Raw genomic sequence first — 21,019 nt, forward strand, 5'->3', positions numbered from 1 at the left:
CACTAGCGCATGGCCCCTGAGGACCCTCCACCTCTTATAGTTTCCCCCAGGGAGCTGAGCTTTTATAAGCACAGAGGCCTTGGGGACATTCCACATCCAAGCCACGGTCGCTGTCTGATGGGCACGAGTCTTGCTGATGTTGCCCCCAGGATGGTTCCATCCGCTCGTAGAAGGGAGTCCCAGTGGGCCTATACCCCGGCCCTCAGACCCCAGTCCCTCCCAGGCCACAGAGCCGTGAGGGTGACCTGCCCAGCTTGGCAGGGTCTCAGCGGCTGCCTGTCCCCGCGCAGCGCCTGGTGGGTATGAACATGCCCATGAACAGCGATGGCACGGTCACCTTCAACGCCACGCTCTTCGCCCTGGTGCGCACGGCCCTCAAGATCAAGACGGAAGGTGAGAGCTCTCCCGCGGCGCCCCTCTCCTCCCTCAGAGGACGCTTCCTGACATGGATTCTGCTAGACTCTCAAAGCAGAAGCTTGGGATCAGGAGCCACAGGAAGAAGCAGAGGAGCCCAGACCGTGGCCCCCGGCCCCTTGGGGCTCAGAGGAAGCTGGGGAATTCTCTCAGCAGGGCGAGTCTGCTGAGGACCCGTTCCCACACTCCATAGCTGTGTCTGGGGGCCAGAGGGTCACCTAAGCCAGCACAGGAGTGGGGTCCCCTGGGGTTGGCTCTGAGCGGGGGCAGAGGTAGAGCTCAGTAGTGTTGGGCAGGCTGTGGGAGCCCACCCTTGATTTCCCTAAAGCTATAGATCCTCACCTACTGGGAAGGCAGACATAACAGGAGTAGGGAAGGAATGAGCGTGGGCCTGCATGGTCTAGGGGCCACTCTTACCTCTCCCCGGCCACAGGTAACTTTGAGCAGGCCAATGAGGAGCTGAGAGCCATCATCAAGAAGATCTGGAAGAGGACCAGCATGAAGCTCCTGGACCAGGTCATCCCTCCCATCGGAGGTGGGTGTGGCTTGGGGAGAGCAGAAAGGGGAAGCAGCGTCAACAAGACGCTGAAGGAAGCTTCCTGACTGTCCCATCGACAGGAACTTCAGACCCACCATGAATAGTTTCTCAAGGGACCTTACAAAAAGGAGAGTCTCACAAGGTCGAGGTTAAGCAACAATTTAGTAAAACACAATAAGATTGGGAGAAAAGGGCAGAGGAAGAAGAAATATCTCTTGTTTGACATGCACATGAGAGTCAAAAGAATCAGATTTTAGCTGGTAGCTCATGCCTATAATCCTAGCTACTCAGGAGACTGGGATCTGAGAATTGCAGTTCAAAGCCAGCCTGGGCAAGAAAGCCCGTAAGACTCTTATCTCCAATTAACCATCATAAAACTGAAGTGGTGCTGTGGCTCAAAGCTGTAGAGCACTTGGGCAAAAGAGCTTAGAGACAGTGCCCAGGCCCTGAGTTCAAGCCCCATGGACAACAACAACAAAGACAGAAGATCAAATCTTTATATTAATGAGCTGGAAACTACTTATGGTCTAGCATTCCCTAACCATTCTGTTGAGTATCCATTGAGACAAAGGCCTTAGGATGGGTTAGCCAAAACATGGAGACTTCTTCCTATTTGTCTAACAAGCCCCTTAAGAGTTTATAGCTTTCTGCTGGGCACCAGTGGACTCACACCTGTAATCCCAGCTATTCAGGAGGCTGAGAACTGAGGATCATGGTTGAAAGCCAACCCTGGCAGGAAAGTCCAGGAGAATTTTATTTCCAAATAACAACACACACACACACACACACACAAAGCTGGAGCCAGGTGCCGGTGGCTCACGCCTGTAATCCTAGCAACTCAGGAGGCTGAGATCTGAGGACTGTAGTTTAAAAACAGCCCAGGAAGTTTGCGAGACTCATATCTCCAATACACTACTAAGAAGTGGCACTGTGGCTCAAATGGTAGAGTGCTAGCCTTGAACCTATTAAGCTCAGAGACAGAACTCAGGTCCCCTGAGTTCAAGCTCCAAGATGGGGGCGGGGGGCAAAGGTGGAGAGCTGGAAGTGGATCTGTGGATCAAATGGTATAGCACTAGCCTGGCCCACTGCTGGCTGCTCCCAGCAAAGCCTGGTGTGAACAAGCTCAGGAATAGAACCTAGGCCCTAGGTTCAAATCCCAAGACCAGCACTAAAAACAAAAACAAACAAAAAAAAAGAGTTTATAGCTTCTTATCTTCCAAAATAAGAAGGCAGATTGACTCTTAATTTTGCATCCTTAGTCTTATAATATCTAGAAGGAGAAGGGAGGCTAATGGGAAAACAGCTAGTCATGTCAGTGTTAATTTCCTGGATCTGTGTTAACTCTGGAATCTGACCTTTTGCATATGTTTAATTATTTTTAATTTCCCTATCCACTTCATCTGTCTATCTATGTGGTCTCACAAGTAGTCCTACAAGAACCTGAGACTAATCCAAGAGCTCTGTAAATACCTTAGCTACAGGCAGCCTCAGGCCTCGGGGCAGGAAGTGCCCACTGACACAGCCCGCAAGGCAAGGGAGGGCTTTGGACTCGTGTCAGCTCCCTCTGAAGTCAGGACCTCCTTCCCTGACTCCTCTGCAGATGACGAGGTCACCGTGGGGAAGTTCTATGCTACCTTCCTCATCCAGGAACACTTTCGGAAGTTCATGAAGCGCCAGGAGGAATATTATGGCTATCGGCCCAAGAAGGACACTGTACAAATTCAGGTAAGCCCCACACACACACACACACAGAGCCCTGCTGATCCATGGCTTCAAGAGCTAGATCTTCTTGCGGAGGCAGAGGGAGGGAAGGAGTTAGAGAAGAAGGAAATGAGATGACAATTTGGGATGGTCCACAAGGAAAGGAGAAGCAGGAGGTCGCCAGACAAAGGAACAGAGGGTTGCTACTCAGGAGGATGAGATCTGAGGATCATGGTTCAAAGCCAGCCCAAGCAGGCAAGTCTGTGAGACTCTTATCTAACATAAACTACTAAAAAAGCCAGAAGTAGAGCTGTGGTTCCAGTGGTAGAGCACTAGCCTTAAGCAAAAGAAGCTCAGGGACCATACATAGGCCCTGAGTTCAAGCCTCAGGACTGGCACTAACAAGAAAAATAAAAGGTTAGAAAGACTGGAGCAGGGCTGGGAACTGACCCCACAGAACCCCGTGACACAGATGGGGCAGAAGGAAGAGCAGGCTTCAGGAAAGCCACAGAAGAGGGGATTAGACCCGAGTGGACCAGCAGCTCCAGCCTCCACTCCTGGACCGAGGCATGAGCAGGTCACTTGGCCATTTCCCAGGCTGGACTGCGGACCATAGAGGAAGAGGCAGCCCCCGAGATCCACCGCACCATCTCAGGAGACCTGACCGCGGAGGAGGAGCTGGAGAGGGCTGCCGTGGAAGCCGCTATGGAGGAGGGAATATTCCGGGTGAGCGAGGGCCATGACCTCTCTTGGTGACCTAGACACGGGAGCGGCAACAGTGGAGGGCCAAGAGCCCCGCCACACGGAGAGGCACCCGCCCTCCCCACCTCACCATCTGCCGTGACCAGCCCACCCGAGCGTCAGTCAGAACACGCCCCTTCCTGCCATACCCAAACACTCGTCCAAGGTCCATACCCAGAGACCTGCCTCTGCTAATGAATGCTTCCTACGTTTTTGAGCTGGAGGATGCTCTCTTTAAACCCTTCTGTGTTATCCATGAGGATATGGTGGTCCAAAGAGAAGATATGTGATGCCCTGTGTGACATGGTTAGGGAAAATTTCTAGAACCGGTTCTGAAGAATCTCAATTCAGTGCTTTCTCCACTGAAACATCTTTTCCTATCTGAATGTGCGTGTCTCCTGTACATGTCCCATCTAAGCCATCCAGTGGAGAGTTGGCTGAGGGAGGAAGGGGATTCTCCTCTCTTCTGGCCTTAGAGCTTTACCTCCAATCCCATCCCCTGTCCCCCCACCATCACCCAAGTGACAGCCCTGGCCTCCTTGCCTCTAGAGGACTGGAGGTCTCTTTGGCCAAGTGGACAACTTCATGGAAAGGACCAACTCCCTGCCTCCGGTCATGGCCAACCAAAGACCCCTTCAGTTTGCGGAGATAGAGATGGAGGAGCTAGAGTCACCTGTCTTCTTGGAAGACTTCCCTCATGATCCAAGAACCCACCCTCTTGCTGGTGCCAATACCAACAATGCCAATGCCAATGTTGCCTATGGCAACAGCAACCATAGCAACAACCAGCTGTTTTCCAGGTACTTAGTGGCAACTTCTGGCTTTGGATGGGGGTGAGGGCGATTGGATAGGATTTGATGGGGTTAGCTTAGCAGGCTCCTGGCTACATGGATAGGAGGCATCCTGAAATTTACAAGCTGGCCTTTGTTTGCCTTTGTGTCCTTGGGGAGCATTCTGCATCTTAGGAGGCAGGCTTGTGTGCAGAGCCACTATTGGCCAGTAGGGGGCAGCCTCCTTTCAGCATTGGCCTCATGCTAAGTGGGTCTTTTAATTCCCCGGTCCACAGGAGACCTAGGAGCTGAGATGTACCAGGCATATTGCAGGTTAAGAGGAGAGGGTCTGCAGCAGCCATTCACACTACAGAACATAAAGGTTCAGTCACTGGATTTCGGTTCCAAGGAGATCTCACCAACTCCAGGCTGTAGGCTAAATATAATCTGTGATTGTCTAAGTGTCATGAAAAGCAGCAGGATGAGGGAGGAGTCGCTATATCCTAGGGGTGGGCTCCAAGCTGAGCTGCTCTTCTAAGACAGGAGGCCAGCTAGGGCAGAATGAGACAGAAGCCCCTTGAGTAGCTACTACCGAGGGGCAGGCTGCCTACACCCCACTCCAGCCAGAGGGGCCATTCAAAGCCAACTAGAAGGCTTAATACCGCCATGTGTCCTTGCATTACCAGGGTGCTACACAGAGAAGAGGGTTATTTGGGAGCTATTGTGTGATGACTATGAGCAAATAATTGACAAGATTAGATGCCCTGAGAGGAGAGGAGATCAATATCACCTCTCAGAACTGAGCTTCGGCTACATACTAGAAGCATCTAAGAACTGTCAGAAACCCCGGTGTCTGGGGATGGGACACAACTGCTGCTGATTTTTAAAGCTCCCTAATGAGAACCAGGGTCTTGAGGGCCGTGAGATTTGGAAAGAGAAGAAGGAGCATTGAGCAGAAGTAGAGACGGCCATGTGTTTGGCTTATTCCTCCAGATCCAGGGCTGGCTAGGCAAAGAGCTGGGAGCCTCGGCCCTGCACTCAAGGCCTCTATACCAGCCCCAGAAGGAGCGAGGGGTGAGGGGGCCACAGAGGGAATGGGATGGTGGAGAGCCAATGGCATGCTCGGGTTTACCAGCCTCGATTCCATTGCAGTGTCCGCTGCGAAAGGGAGTTCCCTGGAGAGATGGAGACGCCTGCAGCCAGAGGAGGAGCCTTCGGCCAACCCCGCAGGGCCCTGGGTCAGTCGGTCCCTTCTGTGCACTGAGAAGCTGAGCCTTCTCTTAAAGGAGGGGGCCGGGAGGTCTCCCTCTTCCCTCGGAGCCTGAGAGTCTGGCGTCAAGCCATTGCTGGGCCCAGAGTACAGCACCCTCCTTCTGCCAACGGGGGCACCAGCAAGGAGCTGGGAGCGGGCCGCCCTCTCCCAGGGCTTCCATAGGCTTGCCAGAACACTCATCTCACCCCACAGGAGGTCTCCTCCTCCAGGGCCCAGTCTGAGGCCACGTCCTCATACTGGATATAGGGCAGCTGGACTCCAGGGCCCTTCGGTGCATGATCCTGGGTCCTGGACTGCTGGCCCCAAGGATGCTAGGACCCGAGGCTGATGAAGTCATTTCCTCTCTGTCTCTGTCTGCCTCTCTCTCACACACACACCCCTACCTTCATGCATATATACAGACACTCTGAAGAACCATTTAGCTGAAGACTTCACCCTGAGTCCCTCTCCCAAATCCACAAGGACAGAGCCTGGCAGAGTCAGGGCGATTCTAGCTGGCCTGCCGCCGGCTGGGGCCTAAACACAGGCCCACCCTCTAAGCCACCTTCTGTGGCTGTGCAGGTGAGACAGTCCACTCGGGGCTCAGGGCAGGAGTCACCGACACCACGTATTCTTGCCCACCTTGCCACAGGACCCCAGAGCACACCCCGAGTGGACACGCCGGAAGGACGGCTGATCTCAAGGGGAATGCCCAGAGGCCAGGCGCCTACGGCCTCGTGCCAGGTAACAGGGCGGAGGCTGGAGGCAACATCATACAGACCCTGCCCTCCATCCCTGCCCAAGCTAGGAGTGGGGCTAGGCAGGAGGCGGGTCAAGCAGCAAGCTGTCCATTCAGAACAGACCATCTGGGTCCCTGGCTCCTCTCCATTTTTTTCTTTTTTTTGGTCATGGGGTTTGAACTCTGGGCCTGGGCGCCGTCTCTCAGCTCTTCAGCTCAAGGTGAGCACTCTACCACTTGAGCCACAGCGCCACTTCTAATTTTCTGGCAGCTCATTGGAGATAAGAGTCTCACAGACTTTTTCCTGCCTGGGCTGGCTTTGAACCGTGATCGTCAGATCTCGGCCCCCTGAGTAGCTAGAATTGTAAGCGTGAGCCCCCGGCGCCCGGCTGCTCCTCTCCTTTTTGTGGGTCTCAGTGGAGCCTCTCTTGGAGGACTTGGGATGAGCCGAGCCTGTGGGTTCCAGGCTCCTTGTTGGGGTCTTTGCTTGTGTGTATTTGGAATAGCACCCCAGGGCAGAGCCTTCCAAGCGTGAAGAGAGGAAGAGCCCCACTGCAGCATCTCTGGAAACCCCGCCCGGCAGGAGCCCTGAGGACAGCACCCTTGGGCGCCCAGCTCCAGCAACAGCCCTGCTGATCCAAGAGGTGAGGCGGGGCTGGGACCGAGCGGAGAACCGCATTGAGAGGGGGTGGCCATATGACACGCCACAGAAGGCCAGCCCCCAGCAGCAGCCCACCCAGCCCCCTCTCCTCCCACAGGCCCTGATTCGAGGAGGCCTGGACTCCCTGGCAGCGGATGCCACCTTCGTCAGGGCAACAGGCCAGGCCCTGGCAGACGCCTGCCAGATGGAGCCAGAGGAAGTGGAGGTGGCAGCTACAGAGCTACTGAGAGGACGGGAGTCCCCGGAGGGCACGGCCAGGGCTGGAGGAGGCCCGAGCCTCCGGTCTTCTCTGGGTAGCCTCAATCAACAGCAGGGCTCCCAAAAGGCCCTCATTCCTCCTGGGCTGTGAAGTCTATTCAGAACGGCCATAGGACTGGCATGACCAAGGGGCAGGAGGATGCCATAGTGGATGGGGAAGGACCTGCTCCTCACAGCACCTTCGCTCCCTCTGGGCAGCCAGAGGCAAAGCTGAGCACAGGTGGTCAGGAACCACCTCCCAAAGCTAGGGGAGGACAGAGGGGGCGGGACAGGCCCCGCCCCTCAACCAGCAAGAAGCCTGATTGGACGCAACTTCTAACATCATTCAAAAATGGTTCGTCTGTCACAAGGCCGCTCCCATTAGCAGACATTAAATTCTCCCAGTCTGTGATACCTAGCCTCTGCTTGTCTTTTTTTTTTTTCCTCTCTCCATCCCCTCTTCCTCCTCCATCTTTAAAGCCTAGCCAAAGAACAAAAGGTCCACCTGTATTTATTCTTCTTCATGAGAAGGGAAGGACTTGTATAGAGGGATCCTTCTGGAAGTCCATGGATCAGGCCCACGGAGGCACGATCTGTGGCCTTTGCCTCAGCACCACAGCCTGGCCATACCACAGCCAACATTCCCTGAAGCTAGGAGCAGGTCTCTTTGGACGGAGTCCACGGCCAACGCAGCCCTGAGGCCTTGGTGAGTTGGCTTTACAGCTGTGGTTATCACAGATCTGCAGGCTCCCTAGCTCCACTTAGCCACACCCTAACGGATGACTGGCAGCGGCCACTATTTCCCAAGTGCCTCCTGAGGATCACTCTACGTATCATCCCCAACCAGGGGGCTGAACACACATTCACATAGTACCCTCACACAATAGCCATGTTATTTGCACCACCAGCTTGTGATTGGTAGAGAATCCATGTTCAAGACAAGGAAACAGAGGCACAGAAATGGGGGTCCAGGACAGAGGTGAACCTATCTCCTCCTTTCCTTCTGAACCCAGCAGAAAAAACCCAGCCTAGCCATCAGCCACATCCCCTTCCCGTCCACCCCCGCCCCTCTACTGGCTCCTTCTGTCTGCATGTAGTGTATTCTAGACCCTGCAGCCATACTGTCTTTACTTACCTTCCTATCTATCTATCTATCTATGGCCTATCTGCTTAGCATCTACCCATCTATTATCAATCCACCTACCATCCATCCATCTATCACCTGTCTATCATTTGTTGCTATCTATCTATAATCTATCCATCCAGCCACCTACTCATTTCCATTATCCAGGACCAAACTTCTCACCTGGGCTGTCTCCTTGTCTCCACTTCTTTTTTCTTATCAACAGATACTTTTGTTATTATAAAGGTGTATTCAGAAGGGGTTACAGGTAAGTCAAGTAATGTGTGCGTTTCTTTTTAGACAGTGTCACCCGATCCTTTGCTGCCGGGTCTCCATTTCTGTTTCTATTCCCACGTCTCCTTCGCACACAGCCTGACCTCGGCCTCCTCCCCTCCCCTTTCAGATTCTTACCCCCTTCACTTCTCCCCTCCCCCCACCACGTCCTGGACCTCCTGAATTTCCTGCCACCTCACAAGTTTCCCAACTTGATGCTTCCTTGCTGCTCTCCTGGAGATTTCCTGAGTCTACCACTTGAACCAGCCCCACCAATCCCCATTTTGCTATTATATCCTGCGCAAAGCTTTCCCCGAACACACCCACTCAGTCTGTAGCCAGAATTCAGCACACCATCTTTCTGCAGCAGGGACTGAATGAAGCCTGGGGGTCACTGCTATTGACTCCAGCCAGCCACTGAGCCACATAAAGGCTGCAGCTGCGCCACTGGTCACAGTCACCTTCCAGGGCTCTGCCACTCATTGGTGGCTCAGCAGCTAAGCAGCTGTTAAATACAGGAAGGAGCTAAGAGGTGTGGATCCTGCCCCAGGCAGGCATGGTGCCCAGTGTCACCCACACTTCCGTGCACCCCCAGCCACTTTGGCCCCACACACAGGCCTAGGGAAGCTCGGTGGTGGAGCTGGTGGGGGAGCTGCCTTCAGACTCCCCACAAAGAGAGCACTTTACCCACCAGCAGTCACTTTCACCAGCTTTCATTCAAAAGACTTATCTCTATGGGAGATAAGAATGAGCAATTTAGCCCTGGGGGCTGGTGGTTCCTGCCTCTAATTCTGCCTACTCTGGAGGCTGAGATCTCAGGATTTAGGTTCCATGCCAACTGAGGCATAAAAGTCTAAGAGAATCTTATCTGCAATTAACCACAGAGAGAGAGAGAGAGAGAGAGCTGAAGTAGAGCTGTGGCTCAAGTGGTAGAGCATCAGCCTTGAGTACAAAGGCTAAGGACAGTACCTAGGCCCTGAGTCCAAGCCCCAGGACCGGTGTGTGTGCACCCACGTGCACACACACACACAAACTAAATGAATAGCAACTTCATGTGTCTGCACCTGATTTGCTGTAAGATTTTTTTTTTCTTTCGGTCATGGGGCTTGAACTCTGGGCCTGGGCGCTGTCCCTCAGCTCTTCAGCGGGAGCTCTACTGCTTGAGCCACAGTGTCACTTCCAGTTTTCTGGTGGTTAATTGGAGATAAGAATCTCACGGGCTGTCCTGTCCCGGCTGGCTTCGAACTGTGATCCTCAGATTTCAGCTTCCTGAGTAGCTAGGATTACAGGCGTGAGCCACTGGCACCCAGCTTGTAAGATTCTTTAAAGAGTAATTTATGAGTCAGCTGATCATCTCCTATTAATAACCTATAGAACACTAACGATATATAGGTCCTATTCCAACAGTTTGCATGCATTGATTTATTCAGTTTCCTTCTATTTAAGAAAGGTATCATCATCCTGATTTGGCAAATAAGTCCCAGAGAGGACAAGTAACTCGCCTGACTTCACACAGCTCCTAAGTGGGCCAAGATGGGCAGTAAGCCCAGGAGGGTTAGTACCAAGATTCCATTTCCTTAACTGTTGTTTAATCTGTCAAATCGGTGCTATTTCTCCCTGCCTAACTGACAGCTATAGATGTAGACACAGGTTCTGGGTGGCTTTCCTTTCTATGAGGCCCTCCAGCTTTTGAAGACTTCCGGCAGTTTCCTTTGTTCTCTATCATGGGCCTCTCTCCTGACTTCACTTGACTTGGTGAGTGTCTCCTAGCAGCTGCCAAGGAGGTGGAGCTGGGGTAGAGAGGGAGTGGGCAAATCAGACAGCTGCCCCTGGCAGTGGGACCCCCTGACAGAGCCTGGGTACCATGGGCACAGGTGGGGCCACCTCCTGTCACCTGGGGACACTGCCCAGACGCAGTGTGCATCGACTCCCTGAAGACTTGGGGGCCAGCTGCTGGGTGGGGGTGCTGCCAGAAGGGGTGTGGCTTGCCACGGGTGGGGGGTGTGCACAAAGTGATATGCACAGGACTTGGGGAGGACCCTCCATCTGGAAGGCACAAGGAAGGCCAAAGAGTGGGTCCCAGACACCCTCAGAACGGAGATGCCTGCTTCTCGCCCTGGACCAGATCAGGGCCTGCTCCTCCTGGGACTTATGCTATTTTATGTATTCTATGTGTATATATATATATATATATATATATATATATTGTCAATCCAGGTCCTGGGTGCTGTCCCAAGCTCTTTTGCTCAAGGCTAACACTCTACCACTTTGAGCCACAGTGCCACTTCTGGTTTTATGGTGGTTAATTGGAGATTACAGTCTTACAGACTTTTCCTGTCTTTGATCCTCAGATCTCAGTCTCCTGAGTAGTTAGGATTATAGGTGTGAGCCACCAGTGCCCAGTGGTATTTTATTTTTGACCTCAAGGCCTTGCACATGCTAAGTAGGTACTGTACCCCTCAGCAGCAGCAGGAAGAGGGAGAGGAAGATGAGGAGGAGGAGGAAGAAGAAGAGGAAGAGAAGGAGTCGGAGGAGGAGGAGGAGGAAGAGCAGGAGGAAGAGGAGGAGGAGGAGGAGAAAGGGGGTTAGTGTAAAGCAAAATGAGCAGAAGAGGCAAATTACTCAGTGCTGAGACAGAACCCAAGAACCAGAGAAGGAAGAAGCCACGGAGACTCCACATCGCTGCACCAGTGAGGAGCCAGGAAGAGACCCCCGGTCCCTCTTGCAAGCTTCAGAAAGGCAGTCAGGAAACAAAGGAGCAATCCATTCTCCGTACTAATGCCTCTGCCCCACAGCTCCTCTTCACCTGTGGCAGGAAGGCAGCTAACCCCCATCAAGCCCCTGCCGCAACATCCCTGCTCTGCAAATAGGTATGCTGCACAAGTCCTTTTTATATGAGGAGAAAACAGGTTCTGAATTATGTGAAGTCACTTGGCCATATGAAGCCAGGTGTCTTAACAGGAACCTAGACAGTATTCTTAAACTCCTTAACATCTTGCATTACTGTGAGGACCCCAGGACCATCTCCCCTTATCCCACCTGACTACAAACCTGGCCTGAGACTCCGCTGAGTTGTTTTTGGAGCCCCCCGCCCCTGCTCCCAGGCCATGCTCGCTGAACCCCCAGAATGTGCTCCTTAGCATCCAACCACCCCGCCTAACACCACCCTCTTCAGTCTTCTCTGATTCCCCTCAAGTAAACTTAAGGCACTTGATGACTTTCATTACACTGTATCCTAATTAGGCCTTTGTTGTGTGTCTTCTCTTTGACACTGTGAGTTTCTCAAGAACAGGGCTTGAGTATCAACTTTGTATCCTCAGCAAAGAAAAAAAGGAAGGAAGGGAGGGAAGAAGGAAGGGAGGGAGGGAGGGAAGGAAGAAGGAAGGAAGGAAGGAAGGAAGGAAGGAAGGGAGGGAGGAAGGGAGGGAGGGAGGGAGGGAGGGAGGGAGGGAGGGAGGGAGGGAGGGATACAGGGGGTCAATGGCATTAGATCATTTGAATTGCCAGTATTCTATCTGTTCTGAGCTACACAGTAGCAATCTGTTCATCTTCACCTTCGGCCCCCAGGGAAGGTTTCCCCACTGTGTGGAGCCCCTCTTGTAGTCCCTGCTTTCAGACAGCACACTGTGGCTTGGATGGGACTCAGCAGGTTCTGCACTGATGGGCTTCTTTCACTGTTGTCTTTGGGCTCGGATAGCAGTCTTCTCTGAAGAAGCAGAAGCACTTTTTATTTTTCTTTTGGCCGATATCAGGGCTTGAAATCAGTTACTTTTTCAGCTTTTATTTTATCCCTTGAGCCACACCACCAGCATTACTTGTTGCTGGAGCTTTTGCAGACTCTCCTGCCTGGGCTGGCCTTGACCCCTTGATCCACTGGCACTTGGCTTTGGGGCTCATTCTGACAACTTGGGGCTTAACCTCCACCAAGGTTTGCCCTCTCTCTCCTTCGCTAGCTCCAGGAACCAAATCAGCCCCGGTGGGGGAAGATGAGAGTCAGAGACGGGGCCTCTTCCTCTAGGCTCTTTCTAATTTGGGTTATGACTTAAAAGTCTGTGTCCACCCAGTCCGAACCTTCATTTTGGCTCCTCCAATTCACTTTGAAAGTTAAAGAGATGGGGAAGATGTTTTTTTTTTATATATATAACTGTTTGCATGCTCACTTGACCTGGCTAATTCCCTAAATTCTGCTCAAGGCAATGTGTCTCTTCTGTCTACAAGAACAAGTGTAAGGAAAGCGGGGGTTGACACAGATGCCTTGAACTTGGCCAACTGGACCATCTTAGTCAAAGGGCCTTTGACTTGCTCCCATGAGACACAGCCCACACCGCCCCGGGGTGCCGCCTTCCTCTGCCGTCCCTGCCCATCCTCAGCCTGGCTGCGGCATTGTTGGGGAGCTGGCGCCATCACAGTGAACCTAGAGGGACTCTCCCCTCCCCTCTGTATTTTACAGTATTAAGTGTTCATTTGTTGGCAATTTGTTCTGTGGGGTCTGGCTGGGGCAAAAGGCTACTGAAATCCAAAGAAATGATGTGTCCTTGGAGACTTGAAAATCAATAGCTTGGGGCTGGGGCTGTACTTGGGAACTCGATCAGACGAAAGGGTGGCATTGACAAAGAGGCTTCTTTGGGGCCCTGGCCAGGAGGTCCGCAGCCACCACTAACTAGGTGTGACATTTCCTGAGCCCCTCCTCCCTGTCCCCTGCTTGTCTCTTTCTTGCCTGTTCTCCCAGGCCCCTCCCCCACTTTGTGGTTCATGCCATTTTCAGTTCCTGTATATGCACTCTGTTTCCCTGCCCCTGGCCCCTGGCAGCAGGTAATGGTCTCTCAGTGAGCCCCAGGCCCCAGGGGGTATGGGGGAGCCTCTACAGGTATCCTGCACCCCAATGACCTGTTTCCATGACTCTGGATGAGTCCTGAATGCTCTTCACTTCCACCTGGGCAGAAACTGAAGCAAGTGACTCTTGTAAAAGCAGCTTCAGTGAGAAGAAATTAACATATAGTAAATCATACATGCGCAAAGCATGTAATTTGATTAGTCTTGATGAATGTATGCATGAATGGAACCATCATCACCAGGATAATAGATAATTCACTACTCAAACTCACTGCCAGGAGCCAGTGGCTCACGCCTGTAATCCTAGCCACTCAGGAGGCTAAGATCTGAGGATCACAGTTCAAAGCCAGCCCGGGCAGGAAAGTCCATGAGACTCTTATCTCCAATAAACTACTCAAAAAACAGAAGTGGCACTGTGGCTCAAGAGGTAGAGTGCTCACCTTGAGCTGAAGAGCGCAAGGGCAGTGCCCAAGCCCAGAGTTCAAGCCCCACGACTGACTGACAAAAAACAAACAAACTTTCCTCACCACCCGACACCCATTTCTACCCACTGCCCTGCCTACCTCCTCCTGCCTGGCTACTGCTGATCTACTTCTTAATTTTGTAGTTTGCCTTTTCTAGATGTTTTTATAGCGATAGAATTTTGCAGCAGGTGCTCTTTTCGGTCTGCTTTTACCACTCAGCACAACTAACTCTGAGATTCATCCATGCTGCACTGTGTATCAATAGTGCACTCCCTTTGATTGCTGAGTCGTGTTCCACTGTACGAGTATCAGTTTCAGTATCCACTCTCCTGCTGATGGGTATTTAGGATATTTCTACTTTGGGCCAGGACAAAGCTGCTGAGGTTGCTCGCCTCCAGGTCACTGTATGAAGAATACTACTCCTCAGGGTGCTCTGTGCACTTTCTTAGCTCAGCAGCTGCCAAGGCCTAGACGCAGGCTTCTCCCTCACTGGGAGTCTACACTGGATGGAACTGACCATAGGCTCGCTTGAGTTTGTAAGGTGCCACTACTTAACAGTGTGACCTGGGGCAATCCTTGCTGACCCGTTTTGTTTTTCTTCCCCCACCCTCTTTTCCTCCCCCCTTCCTCTTTTTGCCAGTCCTGGGGCTTAAACTCAGGGCCTAGACACTGTCCCTGAGCTTCTTTTGCTCAAGGCTAGCACTCTACCACTTGGACCACAGCACCACTACTTGCCTTTTCTGTTTATGTGGTGCTGAGGGATCAAACACAGGGTTTCATGCTTGCTACTAGACAAGAAACTCTCCCACTAAGCCACCTTCCCAGCCCTGTCCTGCTTTGTTTTAATGGGATACTTATTCCTACTTCCTAGGGTTGTTGAGGGCAGTACATTATGGGATGGGCTGAAGCATGTAGCACAATGCCTCAGTGTTCAGAAACAGTGGTTGTTGTCTTGTATGTGGCTCAGTGGACACACTCACAATCCAGAATAGGCTTCCTCTGGGATCTCTGAGCAGTTGCTCTAACCTTTTGTAGTGGCTCCACTTTACAAAAGAGTAAACTGAGTCTCAAAAGGAGCAAGTGGTTTAAGTAGCACCAATCTCTGGGCTAGGGATTCATGTGATGATGTTCCTGACACCCAACATGGAAACCATTCCTGGTCAGGCGATAGGTGCAGAGAAGGCCTTGGAATTTCCCATGACTTCTCAGAGCAGCTCAAGACCCTCAGAGAAGCAGATCAGCACAGCCACTCTGACTCTAAGCCTCTAAAGGGTTAAAAAGCCACACTTAACCAGCACCAGTGGCTCATGCTTGGAATCCAAGCTACTGAGGAGGCTGAGATCTCAAGAGAGGGTTCAAAGCCAGCCCAGGCAGACAAATCCATTAGACACTTACTCCAAATAACCAGTGAAAAAGCAAAATTGGAGGTGTGTGCCAGTTCTGAACAACTGCAAGCTTGAGGCCCTGTGTTCAAAGTGCCAGAGGGGTTCCAAATAGCTCAGGAGATAAGAACCCAAGAAGAGCTCCTGAGCATCTACCTGTGTGCAGAGCCTTGGAAAATGTTTTTAACCTTTAGCACCTTCACAATCCAGGGCTGTGGATTGTGGCTCTGCCCTTTCCTATGGCTGTTAGGAAGCCTGGCAACAAGCAGCACTTAAGTTCCCTGACATAACATGATAAACGTCAATTTTCATTTACGCTCTGTGAAGGACATACGCATGAAGGGGATGGTGGCTCTTAAGTTTCACTTAGAGGTGACACATGTCAATTTCACCACATTTCATTGGCTAAAGTCACCCAGTTCCGGCTCACTAAGCCCCACCCACATCTCATTGGCTAAAGTCACATGGCCACTTGCCATCAGAGAAAAGTGGGGACAAGCAGACCTGCCCTGTGCTGGAAAGCAGAGAGCCGGAAATATGGGAACAGAGCCCACCACTACCACAGCAGCTAAGTGACCTTTGAGCCCATTTCCTCTTCTGCAGAGTGGGGACGGTGACAGGGTTTACTTCATAGATTATTGTGAGGACTAAATGAGGAAATTTATGTAACTCTTGTGGTCCAGTGTCACCACTGGGTGAATGCAAGATCCCTTTTCCAGGTGGCCCTAGCAAAGCTGGGTTCTGGGGTTCGGCACACCAGAGCTCCATCCTGACCTGGCCCTGCCTCCCAGGGCACTGTAACAGTTGGCTGAGGATCAATAACCTGTGGCTTTCTTTTCCTTTCCACTCACCCTCTGAATCTCACTGCTTGGGCCAGGCAGACCTCATCTTTACAACCTGCCCCTAACCAGCTTCATTCATACCCTCCTTCAACACTTCTATTCCTTTCTCAAGACTTGGTTATGACAAACTCACCCAGTTAGACAGGAACCCGTTAGAAAAACGATAGAGAATCCAAGGGAAATGGGAAGGCAACTGACATGCATTTTGGGCTAGGATCCCCCATCGCAACCTGGCAATCACACAGGATGAGGGTACTGTGCTTATCCCGGTTTTGAGGTGGGGATGCTCATGCTTGTCATGGTGACATCACCAATCCAGAACTATGTAGCTAGGAAGTGGCAGAGCTGGGATCTGAGCCCAGATCTCTGTGAGTTAGAACATGGTTCAGTCTCTGGCCTGTTTTGCCCTTTTGCTCAGACTCCAGACTCATTAAGGGCTCAATAGTAATTTTTTTTTTAGCTTTTCTTGTCCTATTGTGTTGTCATAGAAACTGCCCTACTGTAGGAAGATGGAGACCTACCTCTCACTACCTTGTGAAACTTTGGACAAGTCCCTTCACCTCTTTGGGGCCCCATTTTCTCACCTGAAAAGAAAGATTAGACTAGTGGTCTGAGGATCGTGAGTCTAGGATTTGGTGGCATTTACAAGCTCCCTGTCCCTACCTTTGGTTCTACTACTGTTTAAAAGCATCACAAAGTAGAAGGGTAAATAAAGATCCAATGTTTAGAAGCTAGGCATGAGCCAGGCAACAGTGGCTCACGCTGTTAATCCTAGCTACTCAGAAGGCTGAGATCTGAGGATCAAAATTCAAAGCCAGCCCAGGAAGGAAAGTCTGTAAGGCTTTTTTTTTTTTTAAATCTCCAATTAACCACCAAAAAGGTGGAAGTGGAGATGAGGCTCAAGCAAAAAAGTCAAAGAACAACACTTAGACCCCCCCACCCCCACACCCCCACACACAGAGCCAGGCATGGTGGCATGTATCTGTAATCTGTACTCTGGAAGCAGAGGCAGGAGGATTGGGAATTCTAGGCCAGCCTGGGCTACATAGTAAGACTTTGTCTCAAAAACAAAAAAAGTCCCTTGCTTGAAATTACATAGAACATTAATTAAACTCCATCGTTTGAAACCAAAGATGTTGTTAATCCACACCCGTTCTCTCTCCTTCCTTGCTATTTATAACAAACTCCGGTTTCCTCTGTGGCTGAGTCGGTCTTCTGTAACAAAGGAAGTAAGGCTGAGCCTGTGCATGAACTCAGATCCCCTGAGTTGGCAGTCTGGTAGACCCTCTCTGGGGTTCTGAGTTCCTGCTGGTAGGCAGAACTGGGCTCAGGGCAGACGTTGGAGACTGTGGCTCAGCATCTACCACAGGATGGGCCATGATGTGTTTCCCCTGGACCCACGCACAGCTGCCAGGGTAGGGCTGGGGGTTAGGACCTGAGTTCTGGAGCTCTATCTTCTTCCATCACCACTTTAGACGGATGCTCATATAGATTTTGCAAATTGTCTATGCCCAGTGCTAACCCTGAAGGAGATAAAGAGGAGGAGGAGGAGGGCTCCTGTGGAGACATTCCTAGGGCCTACAGGCATCTCTTACACGTTCTGATTGGTTCCCAAAGGGTTGCTGTAGAGAACTGGGATATTTCTGAGAGCAATCTGGACCAGATGGCTGCCCCAAGTTGCTGCTGGAGAATTTTAGTAGCGTGGGAGCTTCCTGGCTGCGGGGGGGGGGGGGGGGGGGCACACTTCCCCAAGGTTCCCATATGCCCAGACACCCACAGTTCCTATCAAAAGAAATGATGGAGGCCCCAAGATGCAGGTGGGGGGGGGAGGCAGGGAAGGGGCTTGACTCAAGACTAGAGCTAAAGCTCTACAGGAGCTCAGGACCAACGTGTGTTATAGGAACTCAGGACCAACGTGTGTGTGTGTGTGTGTGTGTGTGTGTGTGTGTGTGTGTGTGTGTTGCATCTGCGAAGAGTGTTGAGGACTGCAATCTATACAATAGAGTGGCTGATCCTGAGAACTTAACAGTTTGGAAAGGAGGGAATTAAAAGGTAGCTGAGGGCTGGGAAGGTGGCTCAGTGGTAGAGCGCTTGCCTTGCATGCATGAGGCCCTGGGTTCGATTCCTCAGCACCACATAAGCAGAAAAGAAAAAAGCCAGAAGTGGCGCTGTGGCTCAAGCGGTAGAACGCTAGCCCTGAGCTGAAGAGCTGAGGGATAGTGCCCAGGCCCAGAGTTCAGGCCCACAAATGGACCCAAAAAATTTTTAAATAAATAAATAAAAAACAAAAATAAAAGGTAGCTGAGAGGGGACAGAGGGTGTGGCACCAAACCAGAGAGGAAGCGAAGGCTCGTGAAAGCTGGACAGGCATGAACACAGCAGAGATTGTCCAGGCTTCCTCTAACCTATGTAACCCAAATCTCCCCAAGCTGCAGTTTAAGCTTCTTTCCAACACCTTGGATCACCTCATGGCCTCTGCCCAGTTAGCTCCTCCCTTCTGGGCAGCAGAGCCCAGGGATAGGGCAAACACCGGGCTGCCCTGCCGTTCCCTGGAACCCAAGAGGATGCTGCTGAAGTGCCTGGGGTAGCCAACATCCTGATCTCCTGACTTCTAGGAAGCCTGAGTTCGCAGCCCATGTGCCTCCTGACCTGTGCTGACTAGACACCCTGTGGCCTAGAAGGATGGGGGTGGGGGGCAGGCAGTGGCTTTGGCGGCATTTCCCAGCAGTAGAACTGTGAGTCAGAAGGGTCACTTACTGTCAGAAGTCAGAATGGACCTCCTGCAGGCAGGAAACTAAAACTGGGTCCCAAAGAAGTCCAGAGGTGTGGGTGGGCAGAAGAACAGCTTTGCAAAATGCAGCTTTATTATCAGAAAGGACTAAGCCTGGCGGTGACCATGGCTGTAGGAAAAGCCTTGGCTGGGCTAGCTCCTTTGTCACAGGCTCATGGTTTTTTTGTTTTGTCAGTCAAGAGGCCTGAACTCTGGGCCTGAGCGCTGTCCCTCAGCTCTTCAGCTCAAGGTGAGCGCTCTACCTTTTGAGCCACCACTTCCAGCTTTTTCTGCTTATGTGGTGCTGAGAAATTGAACCCAGGGAATGATGCATATAAGGCAAGCACTCTACCACTGAGCCACCTTCCCAGCGCTGTCACAGGTTCTTGTTTGAGGTGACATGGAGAGACTAAAACACACACACACACACACACACACACACACACACACACACGTTCAAATCTTGAGTCTGTTGCTTATATGCTGGGTGAGACTCAGTTTCCCCACCTGCAAAACTGAAAACAAACAATAGAGTTTAGTTTCCAAGATTATGAGAGATAATGTTTCCAATTAACTAAAATGTTGGTAGTGGAGCTGTGGCTCAAGTGGGAGAGCATCAGCCTTGAGCAAAAAGGCTAAGGACAGTGCCCAGGCCTCGAGTTCAAGTTCTAGATGTAGTGTGCCCACACACACACAAAGATGCAGGACCACCTGCCCCAACACCACTCTGCAGGTACTATGGGGTAGGGTATGCTGATTCACCCTTGAAAATCTCCCAGACAGAGATCTCCTGGATCCAGCAGTCATGGGTGGTAGGGGAGGTGTGGGGAGGAGAGGGAGGAAGATGGTACCAACAGATGCACCCATAGATACTCCCCCCTCCCCATACACACACACCCTTGCCAAAATCTCTGACAAGGTTTCATCATCTGGGGGTGATGCAAGAGGCTTGGAGTCCGACTCTCTTTCCTCCCCTCCCCCCAGAGATTTCACCCACATCTGGAAGTACAGCTGGGTCCTCCTCTTGGGTCCTTTCCAGGAGAGGGACTGGGTGAAGAGAGGGAAGGGAGGGCAGCTGGTGGGGGGGGGCTGTGAATGGCCTCAATGTTGGGAGTTGTGGGGGGGAGGGCGAGTGGGGCTCAGAGGGAGGGGAGGCGGACTGGAAAGGGAATTGTGATTTCACATTCATGGTCTCCTCCTCCATCACTGCCTTGTATTGAAGTGGCCAGGGCTCCCCCTCGTCCTTCCATCCATCCCTGAAGGCAGCAGCTGGCCCCCTCCTTCCCTGCCCACCCACTTCCCAGCCCGGCCTCTCTGCCCAGGTGCCCGGAGGAGTTGAGAGTCCCCTTTGTTCCTTCCTCTTCCCGAGGCAGCGCTGGCCTCCCACACTGACCCTCTGTCCCCCCCCCCGCCCCCCGCTGCCACAACGAGCAGAGTGTGAACCAAGCCCCGCGGGTCACAAAGGTTAATGGGCTGGGGTCTAACGGTGGAGGGGCCGGTCTGGGCCAGGGGCCTGGCCAGGGATCAACCAAAAGATGGATTCTGAAAATGCTGCAAGGCGGAGGAATTTTACTTGCGGCATGAGCAAGAATCCCCTTCGAGAAAGACTGGCGAATGTACGGGAACACATGCAGAACCAAGGGAAGCTGTCCGGGCCTTTTCCAACCAGGAAGCTCTCCTGGCGGCGGGGGAGCGTCCGAAGCGTCGCTGCGGGTGCCCTGCCCGCGAGGCCAGGGTGCTTACCGGGCTCCGCCACGCACGCGCGGTGTGACCTTGAAGGCCCGTCTGTTTCCCCGTTGATGAAAAGGCGGCTGCGGTCCCGCCACTTCGAGGGTCGAGGAGGCTGCGGGGTCCGCTTCTCCGCTGGAGACCTGCGTGTGCCACTCCCCTCCTCCCATCCCGGCCCCGTCCCGCCTCCGCCCGTCCATCCGGCCCGCCCCCCAGCTCTCCCCGGGACGTGAGCCAAGAGGTCCCTTTAAAGGCGCAAGTCCCGCCCCCCAGGGGCCCGTCCGGCTCTTCTATTGGCGGCCCCGAGAGGGGGCGTGGCCGGCGCGGGCTCGGCGGGGCTCGGGGGCGGAGCCTGGGCCGGGTCGGCCCCCGCCCCCTTTGTTCGCGCGGCGGCGGGAGGCGGCGGCGGCGGCGGCGGCGGCGGCGCGGGCGGGAGGTGTGTGCGCGCGTGTGCCGCGCGGTGGGAGCGGCGGGGCGCGCAGCCGGCTGTCAGCGAGCTCTGCGCCGCCGCCGCCCGCCCCGAGGGGCCGGCCGCGGGTGAGCCCCTCTGC

The 21,019-nt window shown here is 52.7% G+C and overlaps 1 protein-coding gene across 1 annotated transcript in view; it reads left to right on the top strand.

Annotated features, from left to right (window-relative positions):
- Cacna1s (calcium voltage-gated channel subunit alpha1 S) overlaps window positions 1–7,165 on the top strand; it is a 66,383-nt gene extending 59,218 nt beyond the window's left edge. Inside the window, exons 36-44 of the mRNA XM_042701159.1 lie at window positions 291–393; window positions 848–949; window positions 2,553–2,677; window positions 3,251–3,379; window positions 3,944–4,194; window positions 5,317–5,402; window positions 6,069–6,160; window positions 6,662–6,799; window positions 6,914–7,165. Coding sequence (XP_042557093.1) covers window positions 291–393; window positions 848–949; window positions 2,553–2,677; window positions 3,251–3,379; window positions 3,944–4,194; window positions 5,317–5,402; window positions 6,069–6,160; window positions 6,662–6,799; window positions 6,914–7,165 — 1,278 coding nt within the window. The remainder of the gene's footprint in view (window positions 1–290; window positions 394–847; window positions 950–2,552; window positions 2,678–3,250; window positions 3,380–3,943; window positions 4,195–5,316; window positions 5,403–6,068; window positions 6,161–6,661; window positions 6,800–6,913) is intronic.
- The last annotated feature ends 13,854 nt before the right edge of the window (window positions 7,166–21,019 follow it).

This window comes from Dipodomys spectabilis, unplaced genomic scaffold (assembly GCF_019054845.1).
Source record: "Dipodomys spectabilis isolate Male_0828 unplaced genomic scaffold, ASM1905484v1 ptg000288l, whole genome shotgun sequence".
Taxonomy (NCBI): Eukaryota; Metazoa; Chordata; class Mammalia; order Rodentia; family Heteromyidae; genus Dipodomys; species Dipodomys spectabilis.